General features: G+C 43.3%; 1 protein-coding gene across 1 annotated transcript; it reads right to left on the bottom strand.

The window, feature by feature from the left end:
• Positions 1-3967: 3967 nt before the first annotated feature.
• Positions 3968-19800, bottom strand: SERPINB2 (serpin family B member 2). Its single transcript, XM_043559050.1, has 8 exons — positions 19686-19800; positions 15570-15746; positions 11388-11507; positions 9738-9866; positions 9112-9229; positions 6577-6719; positions 5542-5706; positions 3968-4960 (listed from the first exon to the last, which is right to left on the bottom strand). Exons 2-8 carry the CDS (start codon positions 15735-15737, stop codon positions 4556-4558), a joined length of 1248 nt encoding a protein of 415 aa, XP_043414985.1. The 5' UTR covers positions 15738-15746; positions 19686-19800; the 3' UTR covers positions 3968-4555.
• Positions 19801-20044: the final 244 nt, after the last annotated feature.

The following is a 20044-nucleotide window of genomic DNA, read 5'->3' as shown; positions in this document are numbered from 1 at the left end:
AGAAAACTCCAAATTAGTGGAATGATAATGGGCAGTAAAACAGAAAATATTATGGGCGAAATATTTGCTGTTAAATCATCAAAGATGCTTTTTTTTTAAGGTGCCGTGTGTGAGAGGCATCCAAGGAACATTGGTCCTCTTCTCCCTTGGTGTGTTGGTGTGGAACCCGGGCATAACTCCAACACGTTGGATGTCCATTCTCCCACCCCAGGGACAAGGGGACTGGATCAATGTTTTAGACACAGTCACTGAGTCGGATGCTGGTTCATCATTTTTTGATTATCTTTTACTTCTTCCTATGAATGTCCCCTCACTCCTCCGTATTTATTCCACAGGGAAAACAATAGTTGTTTCATTTTCTACCGCTGTATGCCTGTGCTTGGCAAGGTGGTGAGAGGAATGGAGAGCAGGAAGGACAGGGGGAACATTCCAAAGGGATCGAAGGAGAGAAGGAGCCTCTCTACTTATGACAGATTTGGAACGTCTTTCATGCACTTTGCATTTGTATCTCCATGGGACACATGTCTTGTGGGAACCTGGCTCAGCGTGTGACATTTGAATGTTAGTGGGGAACCCAGCACCGAGTTTTTCTCTGGACTTCACTAGAGAATGTGACTTGCAGTGGGAAATTCCGTGGTGCCTGCCTGACATGTGCTGAGCAGATAGTAGTATCCACTGATGCCTCCAGACTATTTTCAGCTGAAAGTATCACATGGAGGCCGGAGATTAAGGGGGCTTCTTTATCTTGACTGACAGCGGTTCACCAAGGAGTGACTTGGGCTGCGTTAATGCACAGCGTGGAGACTGGCTGTAGTTCATGTTGCACTAAATGCATCAATGTGGATTTTGCCAAACTGGCCAAGAAATTGTTTCATCTTCAGTAAAAGTCACAGACTAAGTTTTGCTCATTTGTTTCCCCTAACCCCTCTCCAGATCCCTTTCCCACTTGCCTCTCAAAGTTCATATAGGTATACTCTCCCTGTCATTAAAATAATGGTTGTGCGTTATTCTGATGCCTGTTTGGGGGTGGGAAGGGAGAGAAAAAGAGGTAATAGTCTCCTTAGTTAACCATACAATATTATTAACCCAATTTTGTTTGTTGTTATTTATGGCCTGCCCTATGTATATGTGACGACACGTACAGACATTTCTAGTAGGGATGGAGAATAGGAACCATATGAATGGGGAACAAGAGTGAGAGGGATAGTTTTTGCTCTGGGATTCTTATGATATTTGGCATTTAGACCATATGAATGTATTAGATATTCCAAATAATTTTGAAACAGAAAGAACTCCAGATGCATCAATATTCTTCTTTCTTTTAATGTTTATTTATTTTTGAGAGACAGCGTGAGCGGGGGAAGGGCAGAGAGAGAGGGAGACAGAGGATCTGAAGGGGCTCTGTGCTGACAGCAGCAAGCCTGATGTGGGGCTCGAACTCTCTACCTGTCAGAGCATGACGTGAGCCAAAGTCAGACACTCAACCGCCTGAGCCACCCCAGATGCCTCAATATTACTCAGATAGGAATCCAGGAAGAGCACAGATAGAGTGGGCAGAGACAATGGGTGGATAATAGCTATACTATTCCCTTTGCTTTGCTCTAAGAGAATAGTATAAAGACCGGGTGGCTTAAACAACAAACATCTTTTTTCACTTTTCCCACTTTCTGAAGGCTGGAAGTCTGAGATCAGGATGACAACATGGTTGGGTTCTTGGTAAGGGCTCTCTTCTTGATGGCTGTCTACTCTCTGTGTCCTCATATGGTGGAGAAAGGAAGCTCTGATCCCTTCATCTCCTCATAAGGACACCAATTACATCATGGGACTCCACCCTCATGACCTAATCTAACCATAACCACTTCCCAAAGGCCCCATCTCAAATACCATTACATTAGGAATTAGGGTTTTAATATATGTAAGTGGGGGTGTGGTGGGACACAAACATTCGGTCCATAGCAATGGCTGAGAGTTTTCCAGAACTGATACAAGACACGAGTTTCCAGATGAAAAAAAAAAATATGCTGATGAACAAGACAAAATTTTGAGAACAATTTTTTAAAATATTCATAATGCAATGAAATATCAAGAACATCGTCAGAAACAGAAAGAAAGTGATGAAAACTACAAGGAACAAGAATAATCTTGACATCAACTCTCCCATCAGCAAATCTGGTTCTAGAAGACAATAAAAATCACACCCTTAAAGTGCTGAAGAGGGCTTTGAACCTAGAATTTTATGTCCATATTCTAACTTAATAATGAGAGTGAAACCTGAAGACACAGTGATTCAGAAAGCTACTGCTTTCTTGCTGAATTATCGGAAGCACACAAAAGAATGAACTTCAGGGGCGCCTGGGTGGCGCAGTCGGTTAAGTGTCCGACTTCAGCCAGGTCACGATCTCGAGGTCTGTGAGTTCGAGCCCTGGCGTCAGGCTCTGGGCTGATGGCTCAGAGGCTGGAGCCTGTTTCCGCTTCTGTGTCTCCCTCTCTCTCTGCCCCTCCCCCGTTCATGCTCTGTCTCTCTCTGTCCCAAAAATAAATAAACGTTGAAAAAAAAAATTTTTAAAAAAAAGAATGAACTTCAGTGTAAGAGAATGCAAGAGGCAAGAACCTTTAATTTTCTTTTTTTTTTAAACGTTTATTTATTTTTTTGAGACAGAGAGAGACAGAGCATGAATGGGGGAGGGTCAGAGAGAGAGGGCGACACAGAATCCGAAACGGGCTCCAGGCTCTGAGCTGTCTGCACAGAGCCCGACACAGGGCTCGAACTCACGGACCGTGAGATCGTGACCTGAGCTGAAGTCGGACGCTCAACCGACTGAGCCACCCAGGTGCCCCAAGAGTGCTTAATTTTCAATAATGTCTGATTTAGAGGAAGTAAACCACTGTTCAAGCCTTTAAAACTTAATTTTTTATAATTTTCTGGGATTCTACATTTTAAAAATTATTTTACTGTATTTAAGTAATCTCCACACCCAACATGGGGCTCAAACTCACGACCCCAAAATCAAGAGTTACACGTTCTACTGACTGAGCCAGCCAAGCGCCCCTGGGATTCTACTTCTGACAAGCTGACAGTGTAACAGTTTTATTTCTGACAAAGGTAATGATCACCAACACTAGTATTTATTAAACACTGTACGCGATCTACATTCTTTTAATTGCTTATGATGGATGAATTCATTTAACCATCATGGCAACCTTATGGGAAAGCCTTACTTTTTCTAGTTGACAAGGAAAGAAAACCAAGGTATACAGAAGCACTATTCCAGGCCCATGGTTAGATGAGTCATAAGTGCCAATACTGAGATTTTAGGTGTGGACAGTCAAGGGCCTGAGGTAACCTGTTTAGCCACCATGTTCCAGTGGGTCATCGGTCCCTGTCTTCAACACAGGCAGGGGGCTGCCTGGGAAACATTCCCAGGATCCAGCCACGCTCCTGCAGCCAGACTCTGCCACCAGCTCGGACTCCCCAAACTAGACCTGCCTTAGTTCTCAGGACTTCGAATACATTCTGTTCTAAGACCTGCTCAAAAGCTTTCAGGGCTATTTTGAAACAAACACCCCTAAAAGAAGCCATTTGTATTTCTCCTCCAGCCCATTTCCCCTCCTCTGAACTCTCAGCTCAATGACCTTGACCTTGGTTCTATGTCTGAACCACTGGACTTGGTGTTTATTCCTGATATCCTTGAGTTTAAATGTGAGTGTCCCCTAAGCACCAAGCCTCAAACTCTTCTGAATCACTGTGCCTTTGACTGCTATGAGAAGGCATCTCAAAACCATTTTTCACACGATCCCACCCCATTCCCAACAGTGGGGCTCCTTGCAGGATCAATTCTCCCCTTGTCTCCTTTATTGTGTGGGGTTTTTTGGTCCCCCAAAATGAGACATGATGCTTGATTCCTGGGAATTGAGGTATAACGGTCTTATGGTCTAAAAACCTAGTGGAAGGACAACAAACAAATGGTTGTGTGGAGACATGTTTATTTTTTATATATTTGCAATTTCACATAACATAAGTTATAGACACAACCATGTGATACATTAAGGGTGGAAATGCACATAACATACATTTTCCTGTCGTTCACTGCTTTCTTCTGGGTATTTGTTATAAAGGGCATGGAAGGACAACTACTCATTCTTCATCATACAAATGAGCAAATGCATTTTTTTAGGTAGAAAAGTAACTGATCACCTGCTTCTCTAACTATATCAGCTTCAGCAACTGGCGGTGAACAATAACAAAAACCATTATATAAAATAATAAATAATACAGTAAAAGTCAACGCTACAAAATAAACTAAATAGTAAGGAAGAACTAAATGGAACATCCTTCCACTTACAGACCAAATGGTTAACAGGGTTGCAGAGTTATGGTTGACAGTGGTCTAGTTATTTCTGTACTTATCATTAGCATGTAGTAGAAGTTGTTCAGAGGGGAAAAAAAAAAACAGAAATAGGTAGAAAAAGTCTCTAAATGTTTCGCAACTAACAGCAATTCTGAGGCTTACAGTTCATACTACAAAATCCTGTGCAGAAACGGAACTTTTCCACTTTAGGGTGAGACAAACCTGCCAAAAAAGAGAATGTTCTTAGTGATTTTGTGCAGGATAAAGAAGAGAAAAGGATGATCCGCCACAAACTGTGGGCCACCGTGGCCAGTTCTCCCTGACATCGTGGCCCCGGTGCCAGCGGCTGCCTCAGTGCCCTCCTCGTTCACATCCACAGTGGCCTGATGGAACACTTTGGACAGAAACAGGTCATTCCTTTCGGACATTCCGGAGAAATTGGCCTGGCTCTTGCTGAAGGCATCCTCTAGGCCCATGCTCCTGAGAATGGACTGGAGCTCATAACGCTCTTCTAATTTGAACTGGGGCAGGTACACTTCCACATCATCTTCGGCCATCGTGTCTTTGCTGGTCCACTTAATGAATTTATCATAGGTTATTTCCCTTTCGAGCTACAAATCCACACATTAAAAAAAAAAAAAAGTCAGTAAGTGCTCGCAAAAGAAGGAAAACAACTTAAAAGTCTAATGTTAAAAATCAATGACTTTAGGGCACCTGGGTGGCTCATTGGTTAAGAGTCTGACTTTGGCTCAGGTCATGATCTCGTGGTTCATGAGTTCAAGCCACACTTTGGGCTCAGCTCAGAGCCTGGAGCCTGCTTGGGATTCTGTGTCTCCCTCTCTCTCTGCCACCCCCCCCCCCCTCCGGCTCATGCTCTGTCTCTGTCTGTCTGTCTGTCTCTCTCTCTCTCTCAAAAATAAACAAACATTTTTAAAAAAAAATCAATGACTTTAACTTTACCACATTGTGGGTGATATAAAAATTCAATACACTGGTAACATTTTTGCAGGAAGTTAGCCTGTGTGACATATTTTAATGCTCTGAATGAAAGTTTGTGACGTGCACCTTTATTACTAACCAATTTATGTGTCTGTGAGAAACTGTATACCACTTTCTAAGGTGCAGACGTGTTTATCAGGGAAAGTGAGTTTAGCTCCAGAGGTTTAAACCGATACAAGCTGGAACAGCTTACCAACTCCAAGCCAGTAGACATAGTCCCAATTTCATCTGGAAGCAACAGGAACATGCTAACATCTCCAGTGTATGGGAGTTCTAGAATCTGAGTCTTTAGGTCCCCTATGTATCCAATGTTCAGGTCTTCACGCAGGTACATCATCTGAACAGGTGTGCGCTGAGTCTAAAATTATTAAAAAGTAAAATAAGGAAGTTGATATTAAGATGTCAAGAATTTTACAATTAGACATAAAAGAGAATAGATTCGGCTTAGGTGTTGAGGAGATATATTCTTAAAAGTCAACAAAACAAATTATTTGTATGCCCTTATAGTTATTTTTAAGATGGACAATAATAATAATTATAATAACACTAAAATATTTGTTTAGTACCTGCCGTGGGCCAAGAATTCCTTGAAATCTCATTGAAACCTTACGATGGCCAAGTGTTATTGATCACAAAAATGGAACACATGGAAGATAAATAAGGTCTTGGCTGGTTACTAGTAGAACCCTAGTGGTGGAGCCTACATCAACATCCACGATTATATAATTATAAAGCCCATGATCTCCACCACTATTCATATGGCCTCTCGGAAAATTACTGAGTGATACTCAGTAGTTTGAAAGAGTCAACCCACTGTCCAATGTGCATAATGTATGATGAGCAAGTCAGTGTCATGTGACCAGCTTCCAAATGTCCACTCAATATATCCCCCAGGCATCACCGTTCTTGGCTACTACTGAAAACTGCCAAGGCTTCACTTAACTTTGTGACATAAATGACAGAATGAATGTGGTCATTAACAAATAAACAGAGAATTCCCTCAAATTATTATAAAATTGGGTAAAAAAAAAAAATCAGCCTGAAGGATGGCTTGGCATTGTGACAACATAATTCCTAGATTCACAGCCACTGAAGGCAATACTTGAAGAGAAAGAGTTCATGCAGACCATTCAGTTCCTGCATGGTCTTTAACTTTTCTTCCTCTGTCTTGGCTAAGATCCTAAAACATATTTCAGGAAAATTCATAATTCGTCTTGTTGTCTCATACCGCATTCACACGGAAAGGATAAAGCCCGTTTAATTTCTTCTCAAACGGAGTTTTCCACTTTCCTTTGAAGTAGACAGCATTCACCAGGACCATCTTGGTGTCCCTGTCTACAGAACCTTCAGGTAACAAGTCTGGGATTTTGCCTATGGAAAACATGACACATGTTAGGTTTCATGACCAAGAAGCGTGACCTTACTATAATTTGAAATCCTTGGAGTCACCATCAAACTCGTCATCTACAATTGTCAAACTCTGCAGAGGTGATGGCCTCAAGCTCAAGTTTTTCTCCCAATTTATTCAAAGCATAAATAAAGCAGACCACATTTCTCAAAAGGTTTGCAAATTCCAAGAGAAAATGGAGGAGTAATGCATCGAAAATTTAGAATGACCATCAAACTTGGAAAGACTTTCATCTCCTTTGTTTTCTCAAAGTCTCTCAAAGTTTGGTGCTCCTTCTAGATCTGGTCCAGACAATCAATGGGTCTGATCCATGGATCCATTCAAAAACTTTTTTTTTTTTAAGTCCTGCTAGACCTTCACTAGGAGTCATACAGAAACAAGAGGAGGAAAAGGAAATACTGCCCTGGTGGGGCTGAGAATATTGGAAGAGGCATACAAAACCAGCTGTCAAACAATGTGTAAGAAACTATGAGATTGCAAAGTCCCATGGCAATGCAGACAAGGGAATACAAGAGTGTGTCAGGGAAGGGAGGTTCTCAGAAATTGGAACATACAAGGATGGCTTGGCATTGTGAAAATGTAATTCCTAGATTCACAGCCACTGAAGGCAATACTTGAAGAGAAACGGTTCGCGCTCTTCCAAAAAAGCAAAACTTCCACATGTCTCCTGAATTCTGCAGTTTTTACTTTCATTTCTGTTAATCTTCACGTTCTCTGCTTCCTGTGTGTCCCCAGTTCATCACTATTTTAGAATAGTAATTTCAAAATCCACAACAGAAATGAATAACAGAAGTAGATGGACTATTTTCAGAGAAACAAAAATATTTTTGAAATTCTACAGGGCTTAATTCATATGCTTTTTCCCAGTATGGGAGCCGGGAAATCCAGCCACGCCAAACTATTGCTGGAAATAATGTTTTACACACAAGTGTCACGTGAAAAGTTGTTTTTTGCCTAAGTTACCAAACAAACTCTTTAAACATCCAAATGAAGAATTCCAGAATGAGACTAGGGATCAAATAAGAGGAACCCCCAGCTTCACCACTCACTGATAGTGAAATCTTGAATGAGTTGATTAACGTCTCAGGGGCCTGGAGTCTACAACCCTAAAGGGGTAAATTTGGATAAGTTATCTCCAAGGACCTTTCCAGTCCTAACAGCTCATTAATCTATGAAATACCAAAACAGCTCTGCCTTCATAATAATCTCTGTTTTTCTTCTTAGAAACCCATCTATGTGTTGCTATTCAGTAATTATTTGTTTAAGACCTATAATTCTACATGGAAATTTGGAAGAAGGAAGGCTTTCCATTATCAGCCAAAGACTGTGCTAATTTTTGCGGGGACACAGAAGAGGTGGACATATTGGCCCTCCCCGCAAGTATGGTGGTCTATGTGGGATGGCAAAGTTAACAAAATCAAATCCATTCAGTAACAGTTCAAGGCTGTACAAGACAAACCTTAATAGGCATCACGAAGCTGACAAAGCACCAAAGGAGTGGAGAAGAGGGGGAGATGAGAACGTGGCTGGGAGATGCCTCTAGGAAAGTCTAGGACTTTGGTTTGCCACTTAAACTCTGAAGTTAAGGAACGCATAAAAAGTAAGCATGGCGGTTAGGAATGAGCTTGAGAGCCAAGAGTGGTGAAGCACAGGCTGTTGGATTAAACTAGAGTCTGGGTTCTGTTTCATTTGCCATTTTCATCCTCCTTCGCATGTTCAGTGCCTGGCACATAATATGTGATGGATAAATACCATTGTTGACTGAAGGATTGAATTCAGGAACGGACGGAAGGTTTAATTACGTTTGAGTCCTTGTGACGAATACAAAGTGAGGCAGGAGCCTATGAAAGAATTGGGGGCTTGAGCTGCAACAGCAGAAGTAGTTTATCAGGGACCAAAGGAACTTCATGGCAGATGGACTCTGAATGGTGAAAAACAGTTAAAATAGTTTTCTGGCCCCTCTCTTTCTACTGCCGATGGTCTCACACCGGTTACTCACTGGAGGGTCATGTCTCTTTTCTTTGTTTTTGTCCACAGTGGACACAGAGCACAATGATTTCAGTTCTGATTATTTCCTACATTGGAAAACATGTCTGTCTGCTGTCACAGTCCATCCCAAGGTCACATCCAAAATCAGATTAAGTACCGAACTTACGTCTTCCATTAGTTAGACCTCAACTATTTTTCTCACTTAAAACGCCACTCAGCTAAACAAGAAAAAGATCACATTAACCAAATAACTAAGATTGGGTGAATTTTAAGGGAGTTAGGGCTAAGTATAGGAATGATTTTTTTTTTTATAAATAGATCAGAGTTTTATAAGAGAAGAACAGAAAATAATTGCTTTGGTTTTACCTTTGGTTTGAGTCTTGACCCAGAAATTAATCTCTTTTCTGGCTTCTTCTGCACATTCTAGGAAGTCAAGCGCCTGGGGTTCCGTAGAGTAGTATTTATTGGAGAGTTGTATATATTCCTTTAAAACAAGAAATGGGCCAAAGGTTACATCGAATATATACCGAACAAGTCTTAGTATAATTGTAAATCACGAGCTCTCCTATCAAGACTCAGGGTCCTGAGTAGGTAGGGGTAGGGGTGGAGGGGGATGGGGGGTTGGGGGGCTGGAAGAGGAAATGGTGTGGATTATAAGTGCTCTGTTGACCCTCTTCCCCACACTCATTTGCCCCCCTGCACTGTGCGTTACAGACACTAGGTAGGAGGGAAAGGTTGGGCTTGTGGTAGCAGCTCTGGAAATCACTGTCCCTCTATATTTAGGACTCATTCTGCACACGAGGCTTTTGCAGCCATGGGAAGGGTCATCCAACAAGGGGAGCCTGCCACGACCAAGGGCGTTCAGGAGCCTTAGGGAGCTTGCGTGGAACTCTGATTCTCTCCACGACTACAGATTCTCTCAGACTACAGCTTTGAAAGTGACCTCATGGCACGTTGGGGGCCCTGCAATTTCAATTACAGCTTTCACTTACTTCCTTGAATCTCGCAGACTTCTCTCCAAACAGCTTATTGACAGTCTCCAATAAATACCCCCCTGTGGATGCGTTGATTGCAGAGCTGAGCGAATGGAAAGACGAATGGATTTTATCTCCAGCTTGTGCCTTAAACAGAAAAGAGGGACTCTATTTATATAACACAGGACGACTAAACAAGTTATTTCTTAAGCAAACATTTTTTTTCAATGCAACAATAAAGTGCTGTATTAAGGTATACTTTTTTCTGATGCTTTAAAGGAATCTCTGAGGAAATACTTTTGATGTAGTGCATTAAAACTAATGAGGTAATGTTTCACTTGTTTCAAATTTTGCTGTGCCTACAGATTGTACTTAACCGTGAAGTGACCGACATCTTAAAGAAAGTGAGGCTTCTTTTATGATTTCCTAAACTTCCAGGTCTCTAAAGAATTTTGTTACATTAAAATTTAAAATCTAGGGGCGCCTGGGTGGCGCAGTCGGTTAAGCGTCCGACTTCAGCCAGGTCACGATCTCGCGGTCCGTGAGTTCGAGCCCCACGTCAGGCTCTGGGCTGATGGCTCGGAGCCTGGAGCCTGTTTCCGATTCTGTGTCTCCCTCTCTCTCTGCCCCTCCCCCATTCATGCTCTGTCTCTCTCTGTCCCAAAAATAAATAAACGTTGAAAAAAAAAATTAAAAAAAAAAATCTAGAGGGGATCTAGAAAAAGTTCATATAATGCCTGAAAGTACCCAGTTTACAATTAAAGGGCAGTTTGTGCAGTGGAAAATCTGGGTTTTAGGAAGCCTTGAAAACAAAGAGGAATTCTGATCCTCAACCCCGAGTTTGTAAGCATGATGATAGACAACGGGGCTTAGTCGCTGCAGCAGCCAAGCCCGGAACCCTGCAGATGGACTGTCCCAGGCGTCACGGGAGACCTGGCTGAGTCTCCATATTGAAGGGGGTCTCTCCACTGCCTCTAGCCCATAATTCCTTGGGCAGTGGACAGATGGAGTACCATTCCCAAGAAGGAAGCTATGGGAGGTATCTCCCCCACCTAACTCACAAGCGTGATTATGGAAGTTTTTATTCAATAGGAGCACAGCTATGCCCAGTTCTTGTAAGTTAGCTGGATAGCTTGTGTTTAAGGAAATAGAGTACTGAGAAAAGATATTAGTCTGAGATAGACAATGGTAAATAGATACACACACACACACACACATTACACACGTGGACAGATGATAGATAGAGGGGTCTGGAGGGAGAACTAAGTGTTGATGGTCTCTCACAAAATCATCGGGCACGACCTACCCCACTCCTCAAGTTTTGGTCACTCCTTACCTTCTCCTACCTGGAACTCTGCGTCCGTGCATGTGTATTCTAGGAGTTGCTACCACAGTTTCAGAATAAATTACACATGCCCAGCTCCGGGTGTGATCAAATTTAGACTCAGTCTTGGCCTGAAAGTCATAAAGTATAGCTTCTACCCCGGCCCTGCCCGTGCTTCGCGGTGTGCCCGTAGGATATTTATTTAAGGGTTCTGAGTCTTAGTTTTCTTTCGATGAACAGGGGAAGTTGTACTAGTTTCTTTCCTTGTCTAACATTGTGACTTTAAGACAAGAAGATTCCAGAAATAAAATACAAAAGAAATTAGGAACCAGTGAGTCAGATACCTGCAAAATAGCCTCAGGATAAGGGCCTTTCTGGATCTGCTGCATGAGTTCACAGCCCGTGAACTTCTCCGGGGTCACTGCGGGGACTTCATGGACTCCAACTTTGTTAAATTGAAACACCTACAATTGGAATTGGAATAGATTTATGAGTATATTTTCCTGCTAGATTACTTGACCTGTAAACCAGGGGCAATCAAGTACCTCTTAGTGGTCCTGTCTGTTTCCCTGCCTTTGCGTCGGAGAACGAGCACAGATACTCTTTATACAAAATATACAAGAATATATATTGTATTATAATATAAAAATAATATATATTTTTACATAATATATAAGAAATTTCCCTCATAGAAAACAGCCTGAGTTATTTTATATTAATCCATATGCTGGCCATTTTGACAACAATTTGTTATTGTGGAGATGATTTATAACCTCTTCACTAAAATCATCTAAATTATCATCCAGCCCATAAGTTGCCTTGATAAAAAAAATGCCAGTATTTTGAAGAAAGTAATAAAGTTAATTCGTGACCTCCCTTTTCAACGGCCTTATGTATTACATACTTTTAATCTGTCAAAAACTACAAGACAAAGTCAGTTTGAGCATAAAAACAGCTAATCTTAACAGGTATCGCCTGAAATGCTTGCACATACCATATTACACATAGAAATGAACATCCAGGTGGGGGGCAGGTGACAGGGGTCAGTTGACACTATGAATCTCTTTATGTTGTAGGTGGCAGATCCAGATATCACAGTGACGCTGGCAGGTGCAGCCTGGCCCTCTATGAAGCTGCCTCAGACTCCTTCCCAGCATTACAACTTCCCAGCCTGGCCTCTCCAGTCTCAGCACCCCCAGGCTGGCCCTGTACCCAGGCCTCCCGCCAGCCTCCAACAGCCCTTGGGTCCCACTGGCCCTGAGGCACATCCCTTGTGGGGCCCAAGGGATGTGCCCATAGGAGCACACGGTGAGGAGGAACTCGTCTGGTAAACAGACTGATGGTGGGGACCCGGCTACCAAAGGAAAGGCAGGCTTATCCAGCCGGGGGGTGAGTGTCTGGGTTGGAAGCAAAGGTGGCAGGGGTTGTGGGATCTTTCTCTGCTCCTCAGATTCTACACCATAAGTCCTAGCTGACCTTCTGAAGAGAAGTGGTCCTACTCTGTCCCTGAAACAGCATTTCTGGTTTTCATCCCTCCTAGGGAGGTTGATGCTTAAATCAGGAGTCTCCTGGGCAGCACTATAGCCTTCCTGAGACACTGCAAAGCCTTCCTGAATCATTGCAAAAGCCCCTGCAGAAACTGGGAAACGGGAGGGGGGACCCTGGGCCATGCTGAGTCATGGAGTAAATAGGGAGGCAGGCACACTGCCCAGATAGGCAGCTGAGCCGGGGCAGGTCTGTGGCCTTATCCTGAACAGAAGAGCTGGAAGAGAGGCACCTGGGTGGCTCAGTCAGTAGAGCGTTCCAACTTCAGCTCAGGTCATGATCTCACAGTTCATGGGTTTGAGCCCCGTGTCGGGGTCTGTGCCGCCAGCTCAGAGCCCAGAGCCTGCTTCCGATTCTGTGTCTCCCTCTCTCTCTCCTCCTCCCCCACTCATGCTCTATGGCTCTCTCTCTCAAAAATAAGTAAACATTACAAAAAAAGTAAAAAATAAAAAGAGCTAGAAGAAACATTCCTTGCTTGCATGCCGGTCTCACATAGATGTGTGCTACCAGAGTTCATCCTTTCGATGTCTTCCTTTCTTCCCACTACAACACCGTCGTCTTTACCAGCCGCACTAATTCTCAACAATGCAGCCTCTTCCTGCCCCTGCTTCCTTATCTGCAAAATGAGTATGGTGACCATAGCCTCTGCCTCATAGGATTGTGTAGCATGGGGCAAATTCATAAAACGCTCCTAGAAACGTGCCTCGCTAAGGCACTAATAAAGCATTAGCTGTTAGATCAAGGACTGCCAGCAGCCGCTTTTCATGTTATCTCGAATCTGCACAACTGTCTTGCAGGCTGGGTATTTCCATTCTCATACCGTAGATGAGAAAACTGAGGTGCAGGGACTTTCAATGCCTTTCCTCACACACCTCATAAAGAGTGGCAAAGCCACCGCTCAAATCCAACCTGGCCTGTCCCCCAAGTCCTTGCTTCCTCCTCCAAGCCAACCAGCCTATTTTTCTTTTTAGTAGAGAATTAACCAAATTTGCCTTTAAAGTTTAAAATCCGTGCATGCAGCGGAGTTACAGGAAAACAGCATAAAATCCTTGCATAGACCCACGAGCTTAAAGCTCTTTCCCAATAGGGAAAAGCTGTACTGTGCCCAGAGTGACCAGCAAGTTCATTTTCCTTTGGGATCAAAATCTATTTTTCCATTTTAACAACGTAGAGTACTTCACTTATCATTTTCCCTCAAAACATATTGCTTCTGATCCCTTCTTCATTAAAAAAAAATTGAGACCCAGGGCGCCTAGGTGGCTCAGTCGGTTAAGCGTCCGACTTCAGCTCAGGTCATGATCTCGTGGTCCATGAGTTCGAGCCCTGCGTCGGGCTCTGGGCTGACAGCTCAGAGCCTGGAGCCTGCTTCGGCTTCTGTGTGTGTCTCCCTCTCTCTCTCTGTCCTCCCCAACTCGTGCTCTGTCTCTCAAAAAAAAATAGACATTAAAAAAAATTTTTTTTTAATTGAGACCCCGCCGTTTTCTAAAGTTTGCAACACAGCTCACGGTTTTTCTTTTTTCAAGGGGAAGAAAATTAAGAGGAAGAGGTGTTGCCAAATGTTGCTGGTATCAGAGTTGAGCAACCAAATTTTGTCGAAAGTCTTGATGGCTAAACTACCAAACACACACAGGGAGTGATGGTTTTTTTCTTCCTTTTCTCCTGCAGTGAGATTGGCTAACACTCTTTCTGTGAACCACCTCAACCAAGGCCCAAGGTAAATGGGTCACTGTGCACCAGAGGACACATCTGCACTCAGCCACGGTTCTCATGGGAAACGCGAACGTGGCCAGGGGCACTTTGGTGTGACTCAAACACAGTCCGTGCTTGTGAGAAAGTGGAGCCTGGATTTCAAGCACACAATGTCAAGGTTTGTGTGTCTGTGAATCTGAAAGAATCTTAATTGCGTGATGACTGTATCTGGCTCACGGACCGAGGACGTCTCAGGAACATGTGCCTTTTTAAATGTACCGAATTCATCCCGTGGGAGCGCCGTGGTGCGGGGTTCAATGTATTTCCAAGGCCCTTGACTCAGCGAAAGTGTCCCCTGACTGAGCTTATGTCCCTTCGCCAAGGACTAAAGCCAGCGGCCTTGACGTAAATACCTCACAATGCTGCTGCACACCCTGCGGACCTCGATTTGGAAAACGGGGCCATCGTACCACACCCCATTTTGTTGACATGACCCCACCGGGTGGATAACATGGCCGAGGCCCTGTGACGTCACACGGTCCCCTTGTTTCTCCAACAGTGTGGTGACCAACTCTTCATGACACTCTCTTAAAACCACTGGAGGGATTCTTTGTGTGAGGAGCGGACACATCACAGTGGTAGAGCCATTGAAAGAGCCTGACCTAGGGGCGCTTGGGCGGCTCAGTCAGTTAAGCCTCTGAATCTCATTTTCAGCTCTGGTCACCATCTCATGGTTTCATCAGTTCGAGCCCCGCATCGGGCTGTGGGCTGACAGCGTGGAGTCTGCTCGGGATTCTCTCTCTCTCCCTCTCGCTCCCTGCCCCTCCCCCGCTCGCACTGTCTCTGTCCGTCACGAAACAAATGAACAAACTTAAAAACAAAACAAAAACCAGAGCCTGATCTAGGAGTGAAGAAACCGCAGGAGACCCTGGGAGCTGCTGGGCTCACACTGCCTTGTCTTCCATCTGTAAAATGACACTTGTCTTAAAGCCAAATGAGATAAAGCACGCAAGATGCTTTGGAAAGTATAAACATTATGTTATAAGACACCGGATGTTGTCACTGTTTCCGGCCTTGCACGAGCAGAAACTCTGGTGCACCCTCTGCACTCGACTCGACAGTTGTGAGTTTCTGTGGTTTAGTGGTTCTGCAGATTTGAATCTAGGCCACTTGTGTCGTAAGGGCACATGACAATTGTTGGAGTCAAGCTGCCTCCGAACCATGATATTGCGATTCTATCATTCCACTCAGGAATGACCCAGTCCTGGTTTGGGGCTTTCACAAACACTTACCCTGGCCATCTGGTCTGCAGTGTTGCCCCTGGCACCCAGGTAGACCATGGCCATGGTGGATGAGATACTCCAGGGGGAGAAGAAGAGATTCGGGGTGGTGCTGGTGTTTGCCAGATGCTTGAAAAAATTGAGGGCGAAGATCGTGTTTGCCACATAAAGGTCTTCCATTGTTTCAGCCTAGAAGGAAAGTGAGGAAGAAAAAAAAAACCAGCTCTAAAAGGTGACTCAATATTTTGGGTGATATCAGCAGAGAAGTACAGGGTGTACTCTGCACGGGACAGGGGCTCCCTCTCTGTTCTTCCTTTATGGAACCACATGAAGTAGAGGCCGGAGGGCGTCATGCTCGTGTGACCTGTGCAGCCACAAAGGGCTCCATGCTTGGTGAGATGCTCTGCTTTCACCAGCTTGAGTAACTTACTCATAAAATAATGAAACTTAGTCATTTTAAACAGGGGGTTCTGCATTTTCTTTTTGCATTGGATCCTGGGGATTATGTGGCCGATCCTGAGATGTAGTGAACAGTTAAATGATGAGTAGTGATACTCCACACAGTAATGATAACAATAATAACAATAAACAGCGTCCATTAGATTCTTACTATACAACTGATGCTGTCCTAAACATTTTACCAACCATTTAATTCTTGCCAAACCCCGTTGAGTAAGGCGTTGCTATTCATGTTTTACAAAGGAAGAAACTGCTGCCCAGAGCATCAGAGAAGTGACCAGCGTCCCTCACCTGGGAGGGGCAGGACTAGACATTGAAGCCAGGTGGAGTGGCCTCCACGGTCATGCTCTCAAGCTCTGAGCTGCATCCACAAATATACAGCACGCACAGAAGCAAACACACACATATTCAAACGTGTGCCACATGCACACTTATTCTTGTTGGCCCGGGGTTGAGACTGTCAATCTTCTTTCAGATTCCCTGCTTCTAGAAGCGGCTTAGAGTCATTGTTTGACAGTTGGTATTTTCACCTGCTGATTTACACTAGCTGATGAACCAGCTCCTACCTCCCGTCCCCCCGACCCTCACCACACGCACACCTACATCTGCAGCCGGCTATGAAACAGCTCCCTCTGCTAGGGAGTTCAGTATGGGGGTGCTGGAATGGCCACCTGCTTCTCCCGACACCCCCTAGCAGGAAAGACCATTGTAGGCAAAACCACAGAGATCATCCTGGGAGCATGAAACACGCACGTGCACGCGCGCACACGCGCACACACACACACACACACACCCTATCACCACCTGAAGATAAAGGACAGACACACCTTCCGTGACCCAAGTCTCCATGTGCAGCGGAATGCATGGACACACCCGAGGTGTGTAGGTATCTGTTAGTACTGGCCAGTGATCATTTCTCGACTGTGTATTATGCTCTCACGGTGGCTTAAAACACACCCTATAATTAACCAAAATATATAAATCTACCACATGACGCTGACACTCATGATCCCACAGGAAATCTTCTTGTGACAATGGCTTCTAGGAGCTGAGGCGGGGCTGAGGGTGGGCCCCAAGGTGAAGGACATCCTGCATCTGTAGGCTTGGCTCACTCAGCAGGCTTCCGAACAAGGGCCAGCACTCACTTTCCTCCCCATCCGTGGCTGTCTTAGGCGACCACTTGGGTCACGAACCCTTCTTTTTAAGAAAAGTATTGCCATTTTGTTTCAAGGTTTATTCTCATTTGGAATACCACCCGGTTGTATTATATCAGGACACAGTTGTAAATTGAGCAAAAGTTGTCCCTGAAACTGTCACCTCTTCTCATTCAATCCTCACAGGATCTGCAAAAGGTACTTTGCCTTATAGGTTACCTCCTGATGCGGAGAGAGGTTAAGAAACTTGCATAAGGTACTTGCAGTGGTGCAGGGATTCAAGCCTAGGTCTGCTTCAGACACCCACTCGAGCCAATGCCCCCCACTGCCTGTCCTGCTGGTGATGAACTGCACTGCTGTGTGTAAGAGTTTGGGCAAGTTACTAGCTTGAGAAATGCTAGAGAAAGGAAATGAAAATAGGAAAGTAGTGAGTCTGTTATGCTCCTAGAAGGAGTATTAAGTTAAAAAAAGAAAAAAGAAAGAAAGAAAGAAGGAAAGAAAGAGAAAAACAAAACAAAAAACCTCACTTTTGTTTTTTCTTGCTTCATCACTGAGATTAGATTAATTTGGGTGACTCGGAAATTTGTTTCCTCTTCCTTCTACTGATGTAAAACCATCTGTAAGTTTATTAGGCTTATTGGGCAGATGATTTTTGTAAATTATATCAATAATATTTTGGAAACAAACTGAGAATTAGCATAAGAAATAAAATATTTCTCTAACCTCGTATGAAAAATGTAAATAAGCCCCCAGAGCCAGAAAAAAGAACTGTAGGCTTCTCCTAGACCGAAATCTTCATAGTCTCCTGTGTAGTAGGTCACTTTGACACTAACAAAACTTAAGTGTAAGTTTAAGTGTCGAGACAAACTATCGGAGAGGCTTTTAATGCCAAGTTAGATTTCTGGAGACTTTATAAAGAAAAAAAAAAGTAAATGAGGACAAAATTAAATTGTCCCATATGCATTTGCTTCTTTTAAAAAGTCTAGCTTTTATTTTTTAGATAAAGTGCAATTAACCGCACGTAACATTAAACAGTAATATGTCACGTCTATACTGCCGTTACTAAATTCCTTCAGAAACGTTGTTTTGTTTAATTTATGTAATCACTGGCCCAGGAGAATCTAGTAATATCTAGTTACCAAAGGATAAACATGCAGTTTGCCCAGCTAGTGAGCTCCGAAGCCACGAATCTCAGTCTTCTGATTCCGAGCCTGGTGCTTTTCAAATGGGGTTTGAGAAGCTTTTAGCCTTCCGAATCTGTCAAGGCTTACGGAGAGTGCGTTTCCTCTCAGACAAGTCCACGGCTCACATTTGGGAGGGAATCTGCCCAAGACAATGTCAAACTGACATCCCAGAATGACATCAAATAGCATAATTGCCCCAAACAGGTAACACCTGTTGGGATTTCTTAACTCCCACAATTTACAGTTTCATTACCTTCCAAATATCATGCCGCTAATTAAGGTTTAATATTATCACGGAGAAGAATAAATGGAGAGCATATGTGGGGCTGGGCTCCGTGACATCTGTGTCACTTCCTGCAACACACGTTGACAAGTGTGCACTGGAACTCGGCACACGAACCAAGAGGTGGGGAGGGGCCCCCAGGCACACCATCACAGCCCTCTTCCCACGGACACTGGATGCGAGATCTGAGTTTGCTGTGGCTTGTGAAACAATTTGTTTTGCGACTACAGGGTGGGAGTACTTAGCAATTGACCACAAACATCAATGAAAACAAAGAGAAAACAGTAACTTTCAGGAAACCTCCCACCCAAACTTACACATTCCCTTCCCAACAAAATCAAAAGCAATTCCTGTTGTTTGGTGACTTTCATAATGAATGTCTGCTTATGGGTATTAAATTATTTATGAAACTATTACTTCCACCAATCCAACAACTAGTTTGGCTAATTCTTCTCTTTCACTAAATTGACCAATTATAAACTAAACTTCAATAGATAACACTCTGGTGTTAAACTGACCCAACCCAGGTTGCTTCATTTCTGGTTTCTGATCGTTATAAAGACCGTCATCTTTTTTTTTTAATTTTTTATGATATTTATATACAATTTATAGTTTACCTTCCTTGCCTAAATGAATATATGTTAATCAACCTAACTCTTTCCATCAAATTCAGTGCCAAAACCCTACTTAGTCAAGAACATCCATATTCTAACCTGTTCGATGAATTTGGCATCATCACCTGCATGTGCACTTTGGTTCGGTTAATGCTACACAGGCATTTGCTGGCTCCTGAGATTCAGGACTAAGTCTTAATTTAGTGCCATATTAAATGTCAGTTTGGTTCAATATTAAATGTAAATTTAGTTCAAATCTTAAGTGACAATATTTTCACTTAAAAAAATCTAACCAAGAGGCACGCCCCTACATTTTTACTCTTTTTCTAAAGACATCCCACACTTTAATTTTCATTATATTAGTAATAGCAGCAGGAAAGAAGAAGCAATGAAACCATATTTCATGGAGATGGCCATGAAAATCAGTGAGATACCTGGTTATTCCCGGAGGCACTCCCGACAGGAAACAGTCCTCAGCCAGCTGTCTGAGTACACACATGGAGAAGGCTGGTTTTATAAAGCTCTGCCCCTCCCACGGAACATTTTTTTTTTTTTTCCCTCTCTCTCCCTTTCTAATCTGTATCCTTTGAGTGATTCAACATTTTACTCAGAAAGACATCACTATTATAAAAATGCTTGTTTGCTAAGGCATCCTTTAAGAAATTTGTTCTAGAGGATGACGTCATTCAGAAACTTAAGAATTTTGCAATACCTACACATGCCTGTTAAAATTAGCTGAAGTCTGTCAGCCTCAGGTTCAAGTGTCCCCCTCTACACACGCGCCCAAGGACAG

Source organism: Prionailurus bengalensis, chromosome D3 (assembly GCF_016509475.1).
Source record: "Prionailurus bengalensis isolate Pbe53 chromosome D3, Fcat_Pben_1.1_paternal_pri, whole genome shotgun sequence".
NCBI classification, from domain to species: Eukaryota; Metazoa; Chordata; class Mammalia; order Carnivora; family Felidae; genus Prionailurus; species Prionailurus bengalensis.
This window is presented reverse-complemented; position numbering and strand designations above follow the sequence as displayed.

Coding starts and splice junctions, on each gene's coding strand:
- SERPINB2 (XM_043559050.1), bottom strand. CDS start 15,737: ATGGAAGACCTTTATGTGGCAAACACGATCTTCGCCCTCAATTTTTTC. Junction 9,230..9,737: donor AGTCTGCGAGATTCAAGGAA/GTAAGTGAAAGC, acceptor CTTGTTTTAAAG/GAATATATACAACTCTCCAA. Junction 4,961..5,541: donor TGTCTACTGGCTTGGAGTTG/GTAAGCTGTTCC, acceptor GTGGATTTGTAG/CTCGAAAGGGAAATAACCTA.